Source organism: Salvelinus fontinalis, chromosome 3 (assembly GCF_029448725.1).
Source record: "Salvelinus fontinalis isolate EN_2023a chromosome 3, ASM2944872v1, whole genome shotgun sequence".
Lineage (NCBI taxonomy): Eukaryota > Metazoa > Chordata > Actinopteri > Salmoniformes > Salmonidae > Salvelinus > Salvelinus fontinalis.
This window is the reverse complement of record NC_074667.1, coordinates 50,297,230-50,315,935: the sequence shown is the minus strand read 5'-3', so window position 1 is coordinate 50,315,935 and position 18,706 is coordinate 50,297,230. Positions and strand designations below refer to the sequence as shown.

General features: G+C 42.3%; 1 protein-coding gene across 3 annotated transcripts in view; it reads left to right on the top strand.

Moving 5' to 3' along the window:
- Window positions 1-18,706, top strand: part of LOC129851056 (6-phosphofructo-2-kinase/fructose-2,6-bisphosphatase 4-like) — a 46,772-nt gene that overhangs the window by 12,060 nt on the left and 16,006 nt on the right. For 2 of the 3 annotated variants that reach the window (XM_055917238.1, XM_055917236.1), the window contains exons 1-8: window positions 739-1,011; window positions 2,586-2,702; window positions 4,737-4,833; window positions 5,125-5,191; window positions 5,572-5,646; window positions 8,215-8,271; window positions 8,358-8,479; window positions 18,489-18,696. In XM_055917238.1, the coding sequence (XP_055773213.1) occupies window positions 801-1,011; window positions 2,586-2,702; window positions 4,737-4,833; window positions 5,125-5,191; window positions 5,572-5,646; window positions 8,215-8,271; window positions 8,358-8,479; window positions 18,489-18,696 (954 nt within the window). In that variant the 5' untranslated portion in view covers window positions 739-800. Of the gene's footprint in view, window positions 1-738; window positions 1,012-2,585; window positions 2,703-4,736; window positions 4,834-5,124; window positions 5,192-5,571; window positions 5,647-8,214; window positions 8,272-8,357; window positions 8,480-18,488; window positions 18,697-18,706 lie in introns of those variants that run through there. The other variant, XM_055917239.1, reaches the window with a different exon arrangement.

Sequence of the window (18,706 nt, the reverse complement as noted above, 5' to 3'; positions counted from 1 at the left end):
ACCTTTCCAACAAGTCAGTTCGTCAAATTTCTGCCCTGCTAGAACTGTAAGTGCTGTTATTGTGAAGTGGAAATGTCTTGGTGCAACAATAGCTCAGCCGCGAAGTGATAGGCCACACAAGCTCACAGAAGGTTACTAAGGCAAAAAGCAAATTTAGATTTAAAAACAGATAAAAAAAACATTGTATCACAGAGCCTCTCCTCTTTCTAAATATCTAATTTAACTGTGCTGTATATTATAATATGAATAGTGCGTAAATAGTATTTTTGTTGTCTCTTGGTGTCTGTCATATATAATTTATTTTAATTGGAATTTAATGTAATATATTATGTTGTTCTTGTCTATTACTGTTCTGTACTTTGTCATGTATTTGCAAGTTTTATGTTGACCCCAGGAAGATTAGTTGCTGCGTCTAATGGAGAAAGTCTACACCTTTTGTATTCGGCGCATGTGACTAATAAAATGTGATTTGATATTAAATACTCGGTTTTCGATGTCGTGTTGTGTAGTTACTACGGTAAACAGAATACAACGTATTAGTGTCTCCGAATTGATACATTGTCCGTGTTTGTAGAGAGCTTGAAACTACAGATGTTTAGGGAATAATTAAGTCGTTTAGTAGGCCATTAATCCCAATATAATCTTGGAAGTATGACATTTGAGGGAAATTGTAATAACATTAACAGCAACAGCGTTACTTCATTGTTTCTGAGCAAATGTGCGCGTGTTTTCGCGAGATTAGGGTAGGCACAACCTTCTGTGGTTTCACCACGACACCGCCAGACTTCATCAGAACACTGATGCGAGACCATTCGCCTGAAACGCATGACAAAAGGCTCCGCGCCACAGTAGTCGAAGCAACCACCATGTCCTCAATGGAAGTTGGAATGAAAGAACGACCATCGAACACTGCAACGCCGCGTGAACTCACTCAAAACCCGCTTAAGAAAATCTGGATGCCGTTGCCGTGTAAAAATGGCCTTCCCGAGAAACACATATCTCAGAGAAAGGGTTCGTATATAACGTTACCGACGTGGCTAGACAGCAAGCCGGTTGTTGCACACGCACGAATAATACATTTAATGGACGTTGTTTACGTGGTGAAAATGCATTTTATTCATAGTTCGCTAACGTTACATTTATCTCTTACTCGTTAACATTACAAACGTGCAGCCAAGCGTCAAGCCAGGTTCTTATCCATATATTGTGTCGTAATGTAATTTTCGTTGATTACGTGGAGAAAATGTAAATGTATCAAAGGCGTGATCGTCAGCCAGAGAAAGAACATTAGTCTTCTTGGCAATCGATTATTGATGATACTTGCTGCCTGTTATCTGATGACTGTCTGTTCTGACTGGTTCTTGATACTGTTGTTGGACTGGCCCCTCCAGTCCAGAGCAACGTCCTTTGCTTCTCATTGTTAATCTCATTGTATATTTTGTCCTGATTTGTGAAAGAAGCAGATGCCAGTACAACAACCCAAGCGGTTGAGCATTAGTGGCAAATTAAGTCACTTTAAGGACACACTGCTCATTGAAGTATCTATTGTCTGTTTTCAGAGTACTGACTGTTCACAACAGGCCAGTAGATGGTAATCCACGATGGCATTGTTTTAAATCACCGCTCCATCCTTTATCAATCAAAACTTATTGGTAAACATGAATTGTAGTCCTGACTCCTGGCACTGGACTCTGTGGATCTGCTTCTCTAAGCCTGTATTACCCTGTTCAATAGTATTTTTATTAGTATGATTTGTTCTGTGGGTTGACCAGACATCATAGGCCACTTTCCAGTCTTTTGCATGCTACATTTTCCTCGTGAGAGATCTCTATGACAACTTCAAGTTTCACTGGCTTGGTCAGTCATAGAATATCACCATGGTTTGTAATACATAACCTGATCAGTTGCTGGCTTGCTGCACAGGTTTTTATGTTTGAAACTCACAAACATATAGGCAACTTTGACATTTGTTCCTGGCATTGACTTGTTGTACTAACACCACTGGAGTATCTTTTTCACCAAAGGGATATGATATGAAGCCGAGACACTGGCTCCTCTCTCACCCTGTCCTCTACAGACCGGGTGAGAGAAAGTGTGTGTGTGGAAACTAGGTTACAAGTCTCCAGATGCCTTGGCTTGTACTGTCATTTCACAATAGCATGCCATGGTGGCACTTGTGACATTTGGTACCTCTACTCCTTATTGACAACATTCCCAGTACTTTCTGATATGGTTTTATTTCTTCATGTTAGATAGCAATGGTACACAGTGATTGGTGGAATCATCATATGTCCTTATCCGATTTCAACACAATGCTTCCATCTTTGCAAACTGCTCTCTTTCACTTGGTTCAATAGTTAGTGTGAGTTACAGAGGGCAGGTCAGTTGAGGGACAAAAGTTCACTTGGGAATTAACTCCAAAGGGTCATTTAGGATAATTTAATGATTTTTTTGTTGTTATCAGAGCCCTTCACTGCTATAGCCTGCACTGTGTTCTGTTATGTTTATTTTTCAATGCCGGTCTCTGTCCAAATATAGTAGAATAATTTAACCCGTCTCTCCCTCTACTCTTTTTCCATGTGCAGTATGTATGACCAACTGCCCCACCCTGATAGTGACGGTGGGCCTCCCAGCCAGAGGGAAGACCTACATCTCCAAGAAGCTTACCCGCTATCTCAACTGGATCGGCGTGCCCACCAGAGGTACCAACTCTCAGCCCTTTTACCTGAAATTACATTTCGGCAATCCACTCACACACACTCAAACTCGTAAGAATTCCCCTCAACAGTCTGTAATAGAGGTCGACCGATTATGATTTTTCAACGCCGATACCGAGGACCAAAAAAAGCCGATACCGATTAATCGGACGATTTTGATTTATTTATTTGTAATAATGACTATTACAACAATACTGAATGAACACTTTTATTTTAACTTAATATAATACTTCAGTAAAATCAATTTAGCCTCAAATAAATAATGAAACGTGTTCAATTTGGTTTAAGTAATGCAAAAACAAAGTGTTGGAGAAGAAAGTAAAAGTGCAATATGTGCCATGTAAAAAAAATAACGTTTAAGTTCCTTGCTCAGAACATGAGAACATATGAAAGCTGGTGGTTTCTTTTAACATGAGTCTTCAATATTCCCAGGTAAGAAGTTTTAGGTTGTAGTTATTATAGGAATTATAGGACTATTTCTCTCTATACCATTTGTATTTCATATACCTTTGCCTATTGTATGTTCTTATAGGCACTTTAGTATTGCCAGTGTAACAGTATAGCTTCCATCCCTCTCTTCGCCCCTACCCGGGCTCGAACCAGGAACACATCGAAAACAGCCACTCTCGAAGCATTGTTATCCATTGCTCCACAAATGCCGCGGCCCTTGCAGAGCAAGGGGAACAACTACTTGAAGGTCTCAGAGCGAGTGCCGTCACCGATTGAGACGCTATTAGCGCGCACCCCGCTAACTAGCTAGCCATTTCACATTGGTTACACCAGCCTAATCTCGGGAGTTGATAGGCTTGAAGTAATAAACAGCTCAATGCTTGAAGCACAATGAAGAGCTGCTGGCAAACGCACGAAAGTGCTTATTTAAATGAATACTTACGAGTCTGCTGCTGCCTACCACCACTCAGTCAGACTGCTCTATCAAATATCAAATCATAGACTTAATTATAACATAATAACACACATAAATACGAGCCTTAGGTCATTAATATGGTCAAATCCGGAAACTATCATTTCGAAAACAAAACGTTTATTCTTTCAGTGAAATACGGAACCATTCCGTATTTTATCTAACGGGTGGCATCCCTAAGTCTAAATATTGCTGTTACATTGAACAACCTTCAATGTTATGTCATATTTATGTACAATTCTGGCAAATTAATTATGGTTTTTGTTAGGAATAAATGGTCTTCACACAGTTTGCAACGAGCCAGGTGGCCCAAACCGCTGCATATACCCTGACTGCTTGCACGGAACGCAAGAGAAGTGACACAATTTCCCTAGTTAAAAGAAAGTCATGTTAGCAGGCAATATTAACTAAATATGCAGGTTTAAAAATATATACTTGTGTATTGATTTTAAAGAAAGGCATTGATGTTTATGGTTAGGTACACATTGGTACAATGACAGAGATTTTTTCGCGAATGCGCTTGTTAAATCATCACCTGTTTGGAGAAGTAGGCTGCGATTCGAGGCACCGCATCGATTATATGCAACGCAGGACACGTAGTAATATCATCAACCATGTGTAGTTAACTAGTGAATATGTTAAGGTTGATTGTTTTTATAAGATAAGTTTAATGCTAGCTAGCAACTTACCGTGGCTTCTTGCTGCACTCGCGTAACAGGTAGTTAGCCTGCCACGCAGGCTCCTCGTGGAGTGCAATGTAAGGCAGGTGGTTAGAGCGTTGGACTAGTAACCGGAAGGTTGCAAGATCGAATCCCCGAGCTGACAAGGTAAAAGTCTGTCGTTCTGCCACTGAACAAGGCAGTTAACCCACCGTTCCCGTCATTGAAAATAGGAATGTGTTCTCAACTGTCTTGCCTAGTTAAATAAAGGTTTTTAAAAAATGTCCACAATCGGTGTCCAAAAATGCAGATTACCGATTGTTATGAAAACTTGAAATCGTCCCTAATTAATCGGCCATTCCGATTAATCGGTCGACCTCTAGTCTGTAAAAGTATCTAGAAAAGTAAAGCATGTAACTCTTTCTTTCCCCTATTTAGAGTTCAATGTTGGGCAGTACCGGCGTGAGTGTGTGAAGATCTACAAGTCTTTTGAGTTCTTCCGTCCAGACAACGAGGAGGGCCTGAAGATCAGACAGTAAGAAACATTTCCAGTGCTTTGATCCTCTGCTGTGAACAAGTTAAAACACTGAGAAGATCCACTTGTCCTTGAATCCCCCCCAATTTTTTATTTCTTTATTTGAATTCACCTTTATTTAACCAGGTTTAAATTGCCTAACAATATCACGGTATTATATGATATTACTTCCTGTTTTTAACCAGTGTCTGTGATTAAGCAAACTACATTTATTTGTCTCTGCTAACCCACCAGTGGCTCTTATTCTTGTCACTGCTGCCTCTGACTCAATTTTCCCACTGTCCCTTGTAGGCAGTGTGCGTCAGCAGCACTGAATGATGTCAGACAGTACCTCGCTGACAAAGGAGGCCAAGTTGCGGTGTGTACAATCACTATAAAAACAAATATAATATTGTGGCCGGATTATGTGCGCATTAACTGTCAATTCCGACACTTTTCAATCCCGTATTACATTTTTACAAGCACAATACTAATGTCTACATATGTGGAAGTGGTGTGTTTCTGTGATAGAAATGTGCTGTAGAAATAAATGTGTGTTTTACACTTATGTTGGCACTGGTATTGTGATGTAGATAATGAAAATTAGGTTGAAAGTGGTGGAATTGCCCGTTAACATTGGGATGGGATTATCCCGTCATGAAATGCTGTGATATCTCATTGTGTATTTATTTGTATATGGATTACAGTGCAGTGGTTCTGGCAGTTTGTGTGATGGTGTGTGTTTCGTTCTTTCTCCAGGTGTTTGATGCCACTAACACCACTAGAGAGAGGAGAGGGACCATCACCGCGTTTGCTGAGCAGAATGGCTTCAAGGTAATGTCGGCTTCTTCAACAAAAAAAATCGAAATGCAATTTATTTTTTGTGGGGCCAGATATTGGAATATCAATTATGAATTGCAATTTTCAACACTTTGGTGAAAACTTGGTAATTCCATCAGACAAGGTTAAACCAACTGTCAGGGTATAGAACATCACTTATAAAAGGAGATTATATGAATGTAGAACTATGTTCCAACATTGTTATAGGCTACATATAATAATAGAGAGGATTATTACACCTACATATTAACAAACATACATTTTGAACATTTGCAACAAAGCATCCTTCATTCATGCTGCCAAACATACCTTTGTAAAACTGACCATCATACCGATCCTCGACTTCGGCAATGTCATTTACAATATAGCCTCCAACACTCAACAAATTGGATGCAGTCTATCACAGTGCCATCCGTTTTGTCACCAAAGCCCCATATACTACCCACCACTGCGACCTGTATGCTCTCATTGGCTGGCCCTCACTTCATACTCATCGCCAAACCCACTGGCTGCAGGTCATCTACAAGTCTTTGCTAGGTAAAGCCCCGTCTTATCTCAGCTCACTGGTCACCATAGCAGCACCCACCCGTAGCACACGCTCCAGCAGGTATATCTCACTGGTCACCCCCAAAGCCAATTCTTCCTTTGGCCGCCTCTCCTTCCAGTTCTCTGCTGCCAGTGACTGGAACGAACTGCAAAAATCACTGAAGCTGGAGACTCATATCTCCCTCAGTAGCTTTAAGCACCAGCTGTCAGAGCAGCTCACAGATCACTGCACCTGTACTTAGCCCATCTGTAAATAGCACATCCAACTACCTCATCCCCATACTGTATTTATTTATCTTGCTCTTTTACACCCCAGTATCTCTACCTGCACATTCATCTTCTGCACATCTATCACTCCAATGTTTAATTGGTTTATTGTAATTACTTTGCCACCATGGCCTATTTATTGCCTTTCCTCCCTTATCTTACCTCATTTGCACACACTGTATATATATACTTTTTGTATTGTATTATTGACTGTTTGTTTATTCCATGTGTAGCTCTGTGTTGTTGTATGTGTCAACTGCTTTGCTTTATCTTGGCCAGGTCGCAGTTGTAAATGAGAACTTGTTCTCAACTAGCCTACCTGGTTAAATAAAGGTTAAATAAATAAAAATATTTAAAAAAACATGATCATAAAATGTATAGTGTGCTATAAGCGCAGCACTTATTCATTCATTCATTAACATGAGTTCCTATTTTACCATTAGGCCTATTAGTTCTTAAATAAACTAAGTTCATTGTTTATTCAGGCAGCCATAGGCTGCAGATAGAATAGGAGTCTTATGATTGTGTAATTATGTAGAGGTAGTCTCCATCATTATTATAATTTAAATGTTAAGTCAGTGCCTTAAAAACATGTAACACGTAGTCTATCGATTTACAAGGTGCATCCTGTGTCCAAAACATTGGAGTCTGGTCCAGTCATTCAACACAACATTCAATGTTTAAACTTCTCCATAAGTTTGTTATACAGTGTTGGGATGGCGACTTGGGAGAAATAAATGTGCGAGATGGAATCTTGTATCTCCTGTCCAGCTTGTTTATCATCTTCTTGAAGCAGCCTTTGCTGACTGTGTAAATAGGAACCATGTCTTTGGCTATGTGATAGTTAATTGCCTCTGTGATTTCTGTGTCGGCGGGATGTTTTTTAAATTCAAATTATGGAATAGATTTGTTGTTGCCTCTTGTTGTCACCACAACTCTGAGGTACATTTTGCAAAACACTTGCATTTGGTTGACACCGGATTGCCTGTAGCCGAAATACTGCCATCACTGAAGATGCACCCTTCTTTGGCGCCAAATCGGCTTCTTATTGGCACTAGCAGCATTTGTGTTTCCGACTCGCACTCTCTCTTCACCAGCATGTAACTGCTCGCTCTATGCGGATTGGCCAGCATGAGCATGCCATGCAGAAGGTGAGAGAGCCCGCTTGTGATTGGTCAGCATCCTCTGTGCTTGTACAGAGGGAATAAACAGAGTCTAGCGCATCTCATTGGAGGTACCGTAGTGTCGCTTTTTGTTGTATTAATGGCATGTCAAAGAAAGGAGAAAATTGTAGCCAGCCTCTTGCTATATGGATATTGCACATGTCAATATCTCAATTTTGATCTGAATTCGATTTATCAGCCCTAGCTAGCGGCAATAACTAGAAGCTGCTGTGTGATGAATTGTAGTTGGTTTATTTCAGCTGGTTGCATTTTGTTCTTGATACCATCTCTTGTTATGACACGTCATATCTGCAGTAACATGGCTAGGGTCGCTAGCTCACCAACAACTGTAACAATGTATCTGAAAGCGAACAACTGCTTATTGGGCAAATCTATTTTTCAATTAACATTTGCAGACGAATATAACTTACATGTTGTCAATAATCCTTTGATTGTAAGCCAACCCTGTCTGTTTTTAGCCTTGTGGTCACGCATGCATTGGTTTTGTTGGTTAACACCCTACCCATCTATGTGACTTATATGTTTTGTCTATCCTGGGGGTTTACTCTATTCCCTTTTCTCCTAGGTGTTTTTTGTAGAGTCTGTTTGTGAAGACCCTGAAGTCATTGCAGAAAACATTGTGGTGAGTGATCATCCACAGTTCCTGTTGCTAACTCTTTATAGAGAGCACCAATAAGTCTTATTTCCACTGTCTCTTTCTCTGCTCAGCAAGTGAAGCTGGGCAGCCCTGACTACACCAACTGCAACACAGAGGAGGCTATGGAGGACTTCAAGAAGAGGATCAAGTGTTATGAGAACTCCTATGAGACCCTGGACGAAGTTCTGGACAGGTGAGCATCTTATCTCAATGAGGAACAAAGAGTTGTCTCCTACTATTTCATTATTTCATCGAAAAGCGTTCTGTGGACCGTTTTCTATTCAAAAGTTGTTGCTTTTACAGTTGTAACTGTTAATTCAAAATTACACAACGACTAGGTTCCAGTTTAACAACGTTTACTTCACAGAACATAGTCGCCACCACACTCAGGCCAGGTCCATCTCCAGTGAGACTACTGCGCAAGCGTACTAATAATCAAATGGAATCACATTTTATTTGTCACATGCGCTGAATACAACCGGTGTTGTATTGAAATGCTTACTTACAAGCCCTTAACCAACAATGCAGTTTTAAGAAAAATACGTGTTAAGTAAAAAATAGATAACCTAGAAAAGAATAAGAAATAAAAGTTACAAATAGTTAAAGAGCAGCAGTAAAATATCAATAGCGAGGCTATATACAGGTGGTGACTCGTACAGAGTCAATGTGCGGGGGCACTGGTTAGTCGAGGTAATATGTACATGTAGGTAGAGTTAAAGTGACTATGCATAGATAATAAACAGAATAGCAGTAGTGTAAAAGAGGGGTGGGGTGACAATGCAAATAGTCTGGGTAGCTATTTGATTAGCTGTTCAGGAGTGTTATGGCTTGGGGGTAGAAGCTGTTGAGAAGCATTTTGGGCCTAGACTTGGCGCTCTGGTACCGCTTGCCGTGCGGTAGCAGAGAGAATTTTTAGGGCCTTCCTCTGACACCGCCTGGTATAGAGGTGCTGGATGGCAGGATGCTTGGCCCCAGTGATGTACTGGGCCATACGCACTACCCTCTGTAGTGCCTTGCGGTCGGAGGCTGAGCAGTTGCCATACCAGGCAGTGATGCAACCAGTCAGGATGCTTTCAATGGTACAGCTGTAGAACCTTTTGAGGACCTCAGGACCCATGCCAAATCTTTTCAGTCTCTTGAGGGGGAATAGGCTTTGTCGTGCCCTCTTCATGACTGTCTTGGTGTGTTTGGACCATGATAGTTTGTTGGTGATGTGGATACCAAGGAACTTGAAGCTCTCAACCCACTCCACCACAGCCCTGTCGATGAGAATGGGTGTGTGCTGTAGTACACAATCATCTCCTTTGTCTTGATCACATTGATGGAGAGGTCTACCTCTTTTGTCATTTACCTTAGTGTTCTTGGGCACATGGTCTATTGTGGTCTGCTTGAAGCAGGTTGGTATTACAGACTCAGTCAGGGACAGGTTGAAAATGTCAGTGAAGACACTTGCCAGTTGGTCAGCGCATGCTCGGAGTACACGTCCTGGTAATCCGCCTAGCCCTGCGGCCTTGTGTATGTTGACCGGTTTAAAGTCGGGATGCATGATATATCGGTAAGCATGACGGAATCGGACGATGTTAGCTAAAAATGCCGGCATCGGCATCGGCCGATGTGCAAAATCGATATCAAAGCTGACTTGCGTACCTATATAACGTAGGTAGATCCCATAATGACGCCACGAAAAATATAGCACGACACGTGCAACACCTAGCCTTTCATTGTCTTCTGTGTGGATCGAGCAGTCATTTGAAAGATTAAGAAAATTTCAGCCAGACAACTCAAATGCGAAATCCATTAACGCCAAGTTAATGGAATTCAATGCCCTTGATAATAAACCGTTCTCTGTCGTGGATGATGTTGGCTTTCGCCGACTGGTCGAGCACAGTGGGTCGCCGAGGATTTCCTACTGAGGAAAGCCGCATTGCATGCTTAAGAATATGCTGGTTCTCATACCTCTGCTGCCATTTCAATGGCATTTGAGAACATGTTTGAAACATGAACACTCCTAGCTTCATTCGAACAACTGACTTGAGAAATAAGCTCAACTTCCTCTGCAGCAGACGTGAAACCAGGAAAACAGCTTTGAGGTGTGGAATCACAGTTGTAGCAAAGGTCTGTGAGCCACCCCAGATGAAGTCATCAACATGACAGGCAAGTACTCCAGTCACATTGCAGTCTTGATCAAGCCAATAGAAGACTGCAGGATCCACTTGTGACATTTTTCCACCTGTACACAGCATTGTTGCCTTGACTTTGTTGTACCAGTAGAGTGATGCATCTGCCAGGCCATACAAACAGTTTTTCAGTTTCCTTAGGTCTTAGTTCAGGCGGGGGTCGGATGTGAATGTCTCTTGACAGCTTTGTTCCCTGCAAAATGCACATTTGATGTCTATGGAATGACATTTCCATTTTTTTCTGGCAGATCACTGTCAGCAGCAATCTGAGTGACTGAGTTCTTTAGCAGCCAGCTCGTCAAAACCTCTAGCCACTAGATGTGCTTTTGGCACTATTCCAGTTAAGGATGCTTTAAGGGAACACACCTACCTTGTTGAGACACATTTTTGGCCAATGTCTGTGACTTCCTCAAACACTAAATTTTTCCTCCAATTACTGAGCGCTTCTAATTTAGCTGAGTCAAATGACACGTCCTTTGTATCGAGTACATCATTTTGAATGTCATTCTGTTTTTCTCAGTTTTCCATTGGTTCAATTCTGAGATGATCTACAAGTCACAGGTAATTTGACCCTGTTGTACCAGAAAGTGTAGCTGGTTCAGAGTACTGAAAATTGTACCCGTTCTGGTGTTTTCTTTTGGCTTCTCCTGCTCGTCCAATGACTGTTGCTGTGTGTGGAATACCACTTTCTCTGTCCATGTATTTAACAGTTAGTTCAGTTTTCAGATTGGACGCAAAAGTCAGCACAGTACAAGCAGTCAAAGCCAACTGTTTCTTCCTACCATCCAGACAGGCAGTATCTAGCAACTTGAAAGCTAGCACTGCATTCGGGAAAACCATGTTGTACTTGCGCGTCATATTGTACCGCTGTTCGAAATCTATTATGTAGTTCGTCATTGCAACCGAAATGTCTCTAACACACAAGTTTAAGTATGCCTCGTAGGCATGGTCTTTCTCTTCTTTAAGAAACACAGAATCCAGTGCTCTGATCAGTGATCATACCGTAATCCTTGTTCATATCCTCCACGGATATTTCCTGTACTGTATCTCTCGCTCTTCCCACGAGCACAAGTGCTTGCTTTTTCTCGTCCAGATTAGTAACCCGTGTCCAGATTCCAAGTAAATTTTCACAACTTTCATACAACCTCTTCTCGTCGAAGTGAGGTGGCACATTGTAGTTATTGGCCATCCTCTGCTACCAATGTTGGCCATCCTCTGCTACCAATGTTAACTCAAAATGACACAATGAGGAGCACGTGATGCTGCGGAGCTGAGCAGACATTGACAAACCAAGCTTTTCAAAGTTATTCCATTGTTACCTAAATAACAACATTGAAACAATATTCTAACATCGGCTGATAAATTATCAAGTACTTACCTTCCCAAAGAGCCATGGACCTCCGACCAAGAGGCAAGAAGGACGACCAAAACGTTGTTGATTCCCAAGATAACGATAATGCTACAGCTAGCAAGATTAGCGTTAGCCGTCATACTCAGACAACAGTTCCAGACTGGCTCTGCCGACATGCTGGCTACTCTCCTTCGGGAAATTCGGGATGGTAATAAAGGTCTTTCTCTGAAAATTGACAAGAAATCGGCTGAACTCCATTCTTCCATTGACGACCTGAAATCCTCCATGAATGATCTCCTTTTGAGAACGACTAAGGCTGAGTTGCGCATTAGCACAGTTGAAGATACAATCACTCAACATGACCAGGTTCTGATACAACTGCAGAAGGACAATGCCTACCTCAAAAACAAGCTAGACCAGATGGAGAACCAGAACAGACATAGCAATATCCGTGTGGTGGGATTGAAAGAGGACAGCGATGGCCGTGACCCGGTCCGTTTCTTCACTCAATGAATCCCTGTCCTAGGCATAATCAACTTCACCAAGCCGTTGGAAATCGAATGTGCCCACAGAACATCAGCGCCGAAACCCCGGCCAGATGAGCCCCCGCGGGCCCTCCTGATCGGGTTCCTCTGTTTCCAGGACAGAGAGAAGATACTGCAACTCGCAAGAGCCAAAGGGGACATCACCATCAATGGCAAGAGGGTCAGCCTTTTCCCGGATATGAGCGCGGATCTCACCAGACGTCGCAAAGGCTGACATTGTGTTTTTACAAGAAACACATCTTACAGCCAGTGAACACAAGAAATTGAAGAGGGAATGGGTAGGACACGTTTTTGCATCCTCTTTTAACTCCAAAGCAAGAGGAACTGCAATTTTGATAAGTAGACACATCCCCTTCTGCATCAACAACACCATCTCTGATCCCTCGGGCAGGTTTGTTTCGGTGCAGGGGCATATGTTTTTGGAGTCTTGGACCCTATTGAATATTCATGCTCCTAACTTCGATGACCATATGTTTATTCAGAATGTCTTCCTTCAGGTTGCTCAAGCACCACCATGATGGCTACTGGTTGGAAGAGATTTTAATTTTTGTTTAGATAATTGAATATCCAATTTGTTAGTAGTTACTGACTTGTCTCATTGCTACAACTTCCGTACGGGCTCAGGAGAGACGAAGGTCGAGAGCCACGCGTCCTCTGAAACACAACCCAACCAAGCCACACTGCTTCTTAACACAGCGTGCATCCAAACCTGAAGCCAGCCGCACCAATGTGTCGGAGGAAACACCGTACACCTAGTGACCCGGCCCGCCACAGGAGTCGCTAGTGCGCGATGAGACTAGGATATCCCTTCCGGCCAAACCCTCCCTAAACCGGACGACGCTAGGCCAATTGTGCGACGCCCCATGGACCTCCTGGTCGCAGCCGGCTGCGACAGAGCATGGGCTCGAACCCAGAGTCTCTGGTGGCACAGCTAGCACTGCTATGCAGTGCCTTAGACCACTGCGCCACCCGGGAGGCCTTGATACAGTTCTTTATAGGTCCTCTGATAAACCCTCACTTCTTACCAAAGCCGGCAAGCTCACCATGTCATTCATGAAAGATCTTAATTTGCTAGACATCTGGAGACAGTTGCACCCACAGGATAGGGACTACTCTTTTTATTCACAACCACACAACACACACACACACGCATAGATAACCTTTTACTATCGACCCAACTATTTCATAGTGTTAGATATCGATTATCTCCCCAGATTGCTTAGTGACCATTCTCCTCGTATTATCAATCTCCATTCCTACCAAGGTAAATGGAGCATATAGATGGAGACTCAATTCTACACTCCTAAAGCAACCCGAATTTTGTGCATTCATCAAAGAGCAGATCAATATTTTTACTTTGACAAACAAACCCTCTGCTCCTGACAAGCTTTAAAATGTGTCCCAAAGAATGAAACTATCTGAGGGGACAGATAATTTCCTATACTAAAGGGCTGAAGAGAAAACACGGTGCGGAACTGAATGTCCTTGAATCTGAAATCTCTGAGCAAGAGAACCTACCAAAGAGGCCCGACTAAAGATCTATACAGGCTTTTGGTAAATAAAAAACTGAAATATAATATTCTGAACACATATCAAGCTGAGAGGGCCATCAATCATTAAATCAAAATAGCGTTATTACGAGCTTGGAGAAAAAGCACACAAAGTATTGGCATGGCAACTGAAAGCAGAGTAAGAGGACAATATAGAAACTCTTACTAATGAGATCTTTCGACACTACTGAAATTAATGAAATACTATGAAGACCTCTACACTTCCCAATCAAGCGATGATCTATCAGAGATCGACTCCTTTCTCTCCACTCTCAACCTCCCATGCCTGTCAGAGGAAGACAGAGAGCGCCTGAGTGAACACTTCTCAGACCTTTGTAAATGGATGGACTTGCCTCTCACTACTGGGTAGAATAAATGTAATTAAAATGAATGTTCTGCCCAGATTTCTATATTTGTTTCAATCTCTCCCTATCCCTGTTCCCGCAGCATTCTTTTCCTCTCTCGACAAGCTGACCAGACGGTTTATCTGGCACGGCAAAACCCCTAGAGTTGGCCTGGATAAACTGACCCTTGATTATGGTCAAGGGGGCTTAAACCTCCCCAATTTTAGAATGTACTACTGGGGCTGCACAGTCTAGGGTTCTGGCTCAGAGGTTTGACAATGATCCCTCTCCTTCATGGTTGAACATTGAAAAGTTTGAGGTAAATGATGACACTGAGGCAGATTTGTTTTACAAATGGGACATAAAATCTATAAAAACCATCACAGACAACCCTTTAATCATACATTCTGTCCTGGCATGGTGCAAACTGCATGAGCTGTTCAGACGAGGGGGATTTCTTTCCCCTAAAACCCCTCTATGGAACAATAGATTGATCCCTATGTTTTTCCAGAATAGTAACTTTAGACCATGGTGTGATAAGGGTATCACTCTTCTGGAACATTGTTATGAGGAGGGAGTTCTTATGTCTTTTGATCAGCTGAAACAGAAATACCATTTGCCTAACAGGGACTTCTTTAGCTACCTACAACTACGAAACGTTATTACGGTGACTCTCAAGGGACAATGGAACCTACCTAAGATGTCACCTAGTGAACAACTCTGCCACGTAGACCAACCACTATTCAAGACCATTTCCCGTGTTTACGATGCTCTTATGTCAGGACTAACACTGCCTGAGCTAGATAAACCCCAACTTAGATGGGGAAAAGATCTGGGTATTGATCATGATGAGGGTCTATGGAGTGACCTATGCAGGGATGGTGTTACATCCACATTGAACTCCAGATACAGACTGATCCAGTTTAATTTCCTCCATCAGCTCTATATCACCCCATCTAGACTGCACAAGTTCAACCCTGATATCTCCTCCCTATGTTTTAGATGTGGCTCAGATGAAGGAACATTCCTCCATTCCACTTGGCAGTGTTCAAAACTACACGGTTTCTGGCAGGGGGTATGCGATACCATATCCTCAATCCGCGGGGTTGCATTCCCTTTAGACCCGGAGGTCTGTCTACTGGTCAACTTTACTAACTCCAATCTTAGGCAAAGACATACTATAAAGCTGACAGAAATATTGCTAGCAATTGCCAAGGAATGTATTGCCTTGAAATGGAAATCGGATTCCCCCCTGTCAGTTGCAATGTGGCTATCGGAAGTTAGTAGTTGTATCCCACTAGAGAAAATCACTTACTGCTTGAGGAATAAGTTGGACATTTTGCAGAATTTGGCGATCTTTTATTGACTATATGGAGAATCTCCCCTCACATCACATTGATTGAATCTCTATATAACCCTTATATAATGTTTCACACGTAATGTATAATATGTAGCTTACGGCAGGTGACCATATGATCCAATGTCTCATTATTATTATTTTTTATTTTACTCTTTATTATGACTTATTTATTGTATGTTTGTATATACAATTATTATCTTTTTAAAAATGTACGCTCGTCTGTTAGTGTCACTTTGTCCTATTGCTGTCTAATATATTTTCTTAATTGGAAAATGCAAAAATAAAATATATATAATTTAAAAAAAGTCACAGAATAGGTTCCAGTTTAACAACGTTTACTTCACCCTATTACCACAGAACATAGTAACATCACACTCAGGCCAGGTCCATCTCCAGTGAGACTACTGTACAGTTGTACTAATAAGAGTGATAACACTGTAATAACAGGAATATAGGGATACTTAACATGAACTAAACAGTACAAGAATTTCCGGGTGAACAAAAAGGAGAGTAGTCATTGAGAGCCAATCAAAATCAATACAGTTTATTACAAGATTTCAGGGAGAACACCTCCAGAGCAGAAGCGAAGAATGTTTAACGGGCCTTCTCACCACCCCGAGAAGCTTGTAGGGTCACAACATCAGCTGCTACAGAATCACACGGTGTCACAGATATATTCAGTGTGTCCTCGAATCCAGTCTGGTGCAAACTTTAACCATAGCATTCAACACTTACAATTTGATTCTGGCAGTTCAACAGGTCAAAGGTAAGAACATCTGTATTTAGTTACAACAGATAATTATAGACTAACAAGTGACAACTACTTAAACATATGGGACCCTTTTTCCAAATTTTACATTTACATTACATTTAAGTCATTTAGCAGACGCTCTTATCCAGAGCGACTTACAAATTGGAAAGTTCATACATATTCATCCTGGTCCCCCCGTGGGGAATGAACCCACAACCCTGGCGTTGCAAGCGCCATGCTCTACCAACTGAGCCACACGGAGTTAGTCTTATTCTAAAATGGATCTACAAAATGTATGTGTGTGTATATATGTACAATAATGACAAAGTGAAGACTGTTTTCTAGAAATTGTTAAAATGTATTAATGATCAAAAAACAGTATTCAGACCGTCACCTCCCTGTATGCTGTCTCATCGCTGTTGATAAGCAGGCCTACTACCACTGTTGTTGTCAGCAAACTTGATGATTGAGTTGGAGATGTGCGTGGCCACGCAATCATGGGTGAACAGGGACTGAGCATGCACTGTGGGGCCCCCGTGTTGAGGATCAGCGTGGTCCAGGTGTTGTTGCCTACTTTCACCACTCGGCTCGTCAGGAAGTCTATTACCCATTTGCACAGGGTGGGGACATACCCAGTGCCCTGAGCTTAGTGACGAGCTTGGAGGGCACTATGGTATCGAAGGCTGAGCTGTAGTCAATGAACAGCATTCTTACATGGGTATTTCTGTTGCCCGGGTGGGAAAGGACCGTGTGCAGTGCAATGCCGATTGCGTCGTCCGTGGATCTGTTTGGTACATATGCAAATTGTAGTGGGCCTAGGGCAGTGATCACCAACAGAAACATGACTTAAACATGACTTATGCAACAACTTGATAAAACCGGGAGGTAGGAATGAGGTTTGTGCTGTAGGCCTAATGCATTTTAACAGCATATTGGCCTACCAATATTGTTTTTCTCAAACCATATTATATGGTTGTATTTCTGATCAATTTGATGTTATTTTAATGGACGACAAATGTGATTTTTCTTTAAAAACAAGGACATTTCTAAGTGACCCCAAACTTTTGAATGGTAGTGTACATGGCAGTGACAATGACCGAAGAAAATTCTCTCTGGAGGTAATGTGGTTGGGATTTGATGGTGAAGTATTCCAGATCTGGAGAACAAAAGAACTTGAGTTCCTGTATGTTACCACAATTACACCATGAGTTGTTAATCATGAAACAAACCCCTCCGCATTTCTTATCCAGTTTTTTCTTCAGGTCTGCACAGTGGACGGAGATCCCCGCTGGTTGAATGGACGGGGACAATATATCCCTAGAGAGTCATGTATGTTACAGTCCCTGATGTCTCTTTGGAAGGAGATCCTTGCCCTGAGCTCGTCTACTTTATTGTCCCATATGGACTTGGGTGAGGCGAAGGTCGAGAGCCAATCATTGTCAGAAACACGACCACGCCAAGCCGCACTGTTTCTTGACACACTGCTCGTTTAACCCGGAAGCCAGCCGCACCAGTGTGTCGGATGAAACACCGTACAGCTTACGACTAAAGTCAGCGTGCATGCGCCCGGCCTGCCACAAGGAGCAGCTAGAGCGCAATGCGACAAGGACAAACCCTCCCCTAACCCGGACGATGCTGGTTCAATTATGCGCAGCCTCGTGAGTCTCCCGGTCGCGGTCGGCTGCGACAGAGCCTGGGATAGAGCCCGGGTCTGTCGTGACCCCTCCCACACTGCGATGCAGTGCCTTAGACCGCTGCGCCACTCGGAAGCCCTGGAAGTCAAATCTCTGCTTGAATATCTGAAAGTTATTTACGGCTGTCGGTAATAATACAAGAAACATTCTTAGCAAATAATGTAAGAAATAACACCAAAGAATACTACAAAAATGGCTAGGAGCTAGAAATAGGGTGATCATGTCTGTCGGCGCCATCTTGTCTGTCAAATACATGAAAATAATGAATCAAATAATTTCCAATTACATCAGTCAATTACGTTGCTTGTCCTTTTAATGTGAAATTTTTTAAAGCTGGTTTCAATGCATGTTGTTTCTAAGAGGTGTTCTCTCTTGTAAAGTACGGGATTCCTAAAGCTCTCTGGCCTGTCCCTCGCCCCTTCTCTCCCAGGGATCTGTCCTACATCAAGATTATGGACGTGGGCAGGAGGTACCTGGTGAACCAGGTCCAGGACCACATCCAGAGCCGGATCGTCTACTACCTCATGAACATCCACATCACACCACGCTCCATCTACTTGTGTCGCCATGGAGAGAGTGACCTCAATGTCAAGGGCTGCATTGGAGGAGACTCTGGACTCTCCCCCAGGGGCAAGGAGGTATGGCTAA